We start from the raw sequence: 6,000 nt of genomic DNA, 5'->3' as shown, positions 1-6,000 counted from the left end.
ACACAAACTGCAGCTTGCTGTGCTTCTTTGTCTGAGTGCTGCACATAAGCACCACAGGATGGGCAAGAACCTTCTTATCTCGACTCACTAATTAACAAATCCTCTACAAACGGTTCAAATTTGCCCCAGAATTTAGACTCTTTTCAGTCAAACCTCAATATTTGGGGTGCTGGGACGGGCAAAGAAAAAATGATGGCATAATGCCATGGGGAAGACTTGTTGAAGGCAGTTGCTGTCTGTTCCAGGTGAAGGCAAGCGAACATTGACTTTCTAAATATAATGGAATGTTGCGGTGCGAAAATTATTACTGTGCAATTTTATGCAGAATGGTTTGTTCCAGATTAGCCCGTGTTCTAACCCCTTTGGTTTTTCCCTAGTTGTGGCTCCTGCCCATCTCCCTGCAACCCTGCCCAGACTCCGGTGGGGGGCTGGGGTGATTGGCAGAGCCTCTGACTTCCCCGCCCTGTATTATGTATCAGATGCCCTGTGTGCTGTCTTTTTGTCTTGGTAACTCCCACCCCACATGGTATTGGTCCTGGGCTAATCCCTGCCCCTTTCCACACCCCTGGTACTTAAGGTCAAGGAGAGCCCAGAGAAGTCATTTTTCACCTGGCCAGCTGGCAGCAATAGACCCATCTTGTCACCCACGTGAGAGTCTGCCTTTCTTCCACACCGAAGCCACACTTCTGCCTGAGGGCCAGGGCTCACACAGCAAGAAGGTACCGGAGTTGTACCCATTAATGCGTGTTCGGGACCGAGCTAGCCGTCGCAGCTCTGAACGCCCGCATTAATGGAAGGCTTCAAAATGCCTTGGGCTAGGTGTCACTCCGTCCGCTTCTGGACATTCTTCTTGGGTTCCAGGCAAACGGAGTCCTGTCTCACGGCATGTGGCATTCTTCCCTTTGTGTTAATCAAGATGGGCCGTGCTGAGAACAATCATGCCACATCTGTACTTGGCCCCGCCACCCTGGCATAAGATTCTTCAAATCTTTGCTGAAGCAAATTTCAGGGGCTGCCTGCTCACTAAAGACACCGAGTCCAAGAGTGTCACTCAGGGTTGGGGCTGGTCATTACCCTGCCCAGAGGGGAGACAAGCTTAGAGCTGCCCAATCATCCTGGCACGACCTTGTTGTGCAAAATTCTGCTGCCCATAAGAGTTTCTCCCAGTTCTCTACAACTTTGGCCACAGACATGTCCTCACCTAAAACAGGGATATTTCCCATCACATCAGACACCTGGATGCATGTGAAACCCTCTTCTGCATGCCAAGAAGGGATTTCCACCCCCTTCTGTGTGTGCTCTAGCACCCATTTTGCGGCACGAGGGACGCAAGGTTCTCCCTGTGCCTGTCTGCAAAAGCCTTCAAGCAGAGACTCGAGCCCCTCTACCTCACAACTTACGGGGGCCTCCACAACTCCTCCGTGGCCACCTTACACTGATCGTGCTGCGCGCACCTTCTTCACCCGCTACCCATGACTTCACCAAATCTGCAGCAAATGCCGCCACAAGAGAGAGGCTCAATTCCATGCTTATAATTTACACAGACTCTGCGCATGGAATTAGAACACTCCTCCCATGGCTCCTTCCTGCTCTAAAGATCCCAGGTGAACTCAGCAGTACCTGCTGTGACAGGACGGAGGCTCCAGCAGGACTGTCCTTCGGTCCCATCTGGGCTGCCAAAATGCTGAGGGATCTCCCCTGTGTGACCATTCCAGAGGCACAGGTGACTGCAACAAGCTGATGGGTGACCCGTTTGATTCCCTCCCCACACCGCTCTCAGCCAGTCAGAGCGGGTATCCGTACCCATTCAACCTCAGGGCTCTTTGCCCCAGCAGACTCACAGATGTCACATTCCATAAAGAGCCACCGGCTCCTGCTGCAGCACTCAGGGTCCGTTCAAATCCCTGGCCTGTGCCACAGCACCCTGTGCCCTCTGCCATGCAAAGGGTGGCAGTCTCTGGTCCCAGACTCCCACCAGCCAGAGCTCAATCTGCAGCTGGCACTGCAGCCGCACAACCAGCTCCCTGCCCCAAATGGATTCCTCAGCAGCTGCTGGCCTCAGAGACTGCGCAGCCTCATCCTGCAAGAAGAGGGGCCTAAAGAAAGCAGCAGAGAGCAGCCCTTCTTACAGGGGCAGGTCCTCAAAGGACAAGGGCAATGGCTTTACAGTGACAGAGGGTGGCTTCATACGAGATATTGGGAAGAAATTCTTGACTGTGAGGCTGCACGGATACTGGCATGGGTTGCCCAGAGCAGCTGTGGATGCCTGTTTTTCATGTAGGCAAGGTCAGCACAGAAGACGCAGACACCAACTTCAGGAATAAATGTCATTTACTGCAATTCAAAACCGCAACCAATGGGAAAAGGATAAGCTAAGCAATGCACCTAATCATTACTATAAAAGACTGCCTACAGTGATGAAGAAAGACACATCACAAGTTACCCTAATCCTTGACCATCATGCAGGTCTGCCCATCAAGTGGGGGAAGCCAGTGGCAGTCACAGTGAAGGACTGGAGAACCGCTCCCAGCCAACTGGGAAATCCCGCAGGTGCCTTCCCCTACAGGCAAGGAGGTTTCTGACTGGGCTGTGAGAGAGGCCCACCTTTATACTGTTGAATAAACAAGCTACCATAACATCTAGTGCAGGGGCATCTGGTTTTTTTTCTCCTCTTGGGATGCTCCCAAGGCCTTGGAGGACTCCAGGAGGAACCAAGGAAGTTGTCTGTGATCCTACATCCCAAAAGAAGGCCAGATGTGGCCTTGTCCAGTTTCTGATTAGGGAAAGGCAAATCCACGTTTTGCCGAGGAGCGGATCTCGATAACATTTGGTTGGCAGGTTCACGCAGAGGCCAACTTTTGATCAAGAGCTCTTGTTCCTGCCTCAGTCAGGTCCTGTTGATGAAGACTTAGTACTTCAGTGTCCCATCCTCCCTCAGATTGTTCAACGGCAGCTTCTGAGCCAGGCTCAGAAGAGCAAACTTCTCCAGTACAAACTATCCATCCCTACCAATGGCAGGATATCAGAGCTATGTGATTTCCAAGCTCCCTTCCACCCCAAACCATTCCATGGCTGATGGATTCAGTGTTGCCCCTCCCCCAGTGGTCCCCGGTTGCACAGGCCCCCACAGCGCCCCAAACACGGAACCCAGCCCTCAGTGACATCAGCCCCGGGGCCGAGGGCACCACGGGCAGCGCGGCTGCTGCCGGGCACTGCGGCTGTGGCTGTGCTGCTGCACGGAGCCCTCAGTGCTTGCAGCTGACACGTGCCTCTGGCAGCCATGAATTGGCTCGGCCTCCTCGTCCTGCTGACCGTGGCCGGGCTGGCCCACGGCATACCGTACCCCTGCGGGTAAGTGGCCCCAGGCCCTGGGAGGGAGCCATGGCAACACTTGGGGCCTTCCCTGGAGGGGACCCGCCTGGCCCCCATGGCTGGCCCACAGCCTCCCACCCACCACGGGGAAGCCTCAGTTCCTTGGACAGACAAACATCCCGTGGGCTTCCCTGGCCTGCTGTGCCCGCAAACCCTTGTGGGGAGGGCAGAGGGCTGAGCTTCAGCCTGAGCCACAGCAGGCCACGCAGCAGCGTGGAAATGACTTTCTGCTTGCAGAGGTTCCTGCGGCCTCCGCGCTCCGCAACCCGACTACAGCTCCACGACTTATTCCACCGGCAACGAAGCTTACGACTACGGCATGACGCGCGTTGTGGGTGGAGTAGGCGCTCTGGAAGCATCCTGGCCCTGGATCGTCAGCATCCAACATCTAGGCCTGGGCCATTGGTGTGGAGGGTCTCTCATCACTGCCGATTGGGTCCTCACAGCGGCCCACTGCTTCGACAAGTTAGAGTAAGGCAGACTAGGGAATGGGGACACCCTCGCTACACCAGCAGGTGCCCTGTCAGCAGCACCACCTGCTACTCCCATCCCCTTTCCTCTCAGGCAGCCCAGCCGCCACAGTGCTCAGGAGAAGCCTGGGCTTGTGCCAAGGCTTCCTAGCAGCCTCCAGCTCGACATTCCCCCAGCCCAATGTGTGCGAGGGCACTCGCACCTGCCAGAGCACTGCGCCCTCTCTGCCTTGCCAAGCAGAGGAGAGGCAGCCGCTGGGCTGCTGTGGTACGTGGCCCTGCTCCCTCTCAGCCCTCTCTCCGTCTTCTTTCCAGTGACATCAGCATGCTGTATGTGGTGCTTGGAGCTACCGAGTTCACTCAGCGGGGCCCTGGGGCTGTAGTTCGCAACGTGAAGCAGGTGGTGGTTCACCCCTACTACAGGCGTGCCGACTTCAGCTACGACATTGCCCTGCTGCAACTGGACGGTTCTGTCCAGTGCAGCGCCTACATCCAGCTGGCCTGTCTGGCTGACCCCGCCCTAGAAGTCTCAAAGCTCGACAACTGCTGGATCGCTGGCTGGGGTTCCACCACTGCAAGAGGTGAGTTCCAGGAGTGAAACCTGAGTCAGCTAAGTGCACTGGGGAGAGGGTTTGGGCTTCCTCACAGCAGAGACCGAAGCCAGGCTGAAGGACGTACCCCGGTGCAGAGGTGGGCCTGGCCTGCTCCCCAAAGGCAGGAAGCAGGGACACCATGCCCCAGTGCCTCTGCAGAGGGAAAGCCGTGCCCAAGGGACAGGGATTCCTCCCCTCAGACAGGCAAGGAGAACTGACACGGGGATGCTGAGGGCTTATTGCTTTCTCTGCTCCCAGCTCAAGGTTCAAGTGGTCGCCTGCAGGAGGCCAAGGTCCAGCTCATCAATTCCCAGCTCTGCAACAGCACAGCCTGGTATGCAGGGCAAGTCCACCCCTACAACTTGTGCGCTGGTTACCCACAGGGCACCATCGACACCTGCCAGGTATGAATGTGTCACGAGCCTCTCAGCCCCCAGCAGCACCAGCAGCCCTGGCAGCACTGCCCAAACACCGCCCAGGGTCTGCTTTGCCCCGGCCAGTTCGCCCGGTCACCCTCCCAGCCCCAGCTCCCCCCCCCCCCCCCCCGCCCCCAGCTGCTGGGGGGGCTTCCTACACCCTCCCCATCCACTCCTACTTGCCCAGTGCCCCCCTTGTGCCAGAAAGCCCAGACAGCCCAGCTGGTGGTCTTGGCAGCGCAGAGATCCTGGTGCCAAACATCCATCCTCTGCACATCCAGGACTCCTGCCTTGTGCAGAGAGGACAGAGAGAGCCCTACCCTCCAGGACCCCAAGCCATTCACAGCCAGGGCTCTGGAGGCTCCAGCCTCTGAGGAAAGCCTTCCTCTGCCTGGAATACAGTTCTGGCAGGGGCTGTGAGAGAAGAGGAGACAGCCCCAGTGCTGGCAGGGGCCACTCAACACCACCTTAATCCTCTCTGCTCTATTGCAGGGTGACAGTGGTGGTCCTCTCATGTGCAAGGACAACACCGCTGAGTACTGGTGGGTTGTCGGCTTAACCAGCTGGGGAGAAGGCTGCGCCAGACCAAAGCGGCCTGGAATCTACACCTCCACTCGGCACTTCTATCACTGGATTGACTACAACATCCGTGCGTTCCACACAGCTGAAAGGGCTTCCTGAGCAGCAGGACAGGCAGGATCCAGGGCAGGCTGCAGTGCACCGCGACCATCTCCTGCTGGGGCAATGCCTGCTGATCCAAAGGCAGCCTCAGTGCCAAAACCCTGCTCTGCCCCGCCCCCATTTCTCTCCTGTGTGCAGGCAAACACTGGAGTTGATCTAACTGTTGAAATAAAGTTCCCTTTGTTCACAGGGAGCCGTCTTTTCAGTGTCATTCCAATTCCTGGGAAGGGCAACAAGTGCCACATTCGGCACCTGCAGAATGAGCCTGAGGCACGAAGGGACAGAGTGGCTCCAAAGAGCACCAGTGTGCCTGGTCAGAGAGCAGAGGGCTCTGAGCCACCATGGGCTGGAGGAAGCCGGTACGCCAAGCCCAGGAAGGGGATAGGACAAAAGCAGACACCTTGGGGACAGTGCTCAAATGCCCATGGGCTGATGATTTAGGGCCCGGTGTAAGCTTGGGCAAAGAGA

General features: G+C 56.7%; 1 protein-coding gene across 1 annotated transcript; it reads left to right on the top strand.

Annotated features, from left to right (window-relative positions):
• Positions 1 to 3,280: 3,280 nt before the first annotated feature.
• On the top strand, positions 3,281 to 5,532 carry LOC136286234 (acrosin-like). The gene is made up of 5 exons (XM_066177592.1): positions 3,281 to 3,351; positions 3,610 to 3,843; positions 4,158 to 4,423; positions 4,694 to 4,839; positions 5,344 to 5,532. The coding sequence occupies exons 1-5, from the start codon at positions 3,281 to 3,283 to the stop codon at positions 5,530 to 5,532; spliced, it is 906 nt and encodes a 301-aa protein (XP_066033689.1).
• Positions 5,533 to 6,000: the final 468 nt, after the last annotated feature.

Source organism: Chamaea fasciata, unplaced genomic scaffold (genome assembly GCF_029207755.1).
Source record: "Chamaea fasciata isolate MVZ Bird 193981 ecotype frontalis unplaced genomic scaffold, bChaFas1.0.hap1 SCAF_3, whole genome shotgun sequence".
Lineage (NCBI taxonomy): Eukaryota > Metazoa > Chordata > Aves > Passeriformes > Sylviidae > Chamaea > Chamaea fasciata.
The sequence above is the reverse complement of the archived record's forward strand: the minus strand, read 5'-3'. Positions and strand labels throughout refer to the sequence as shown.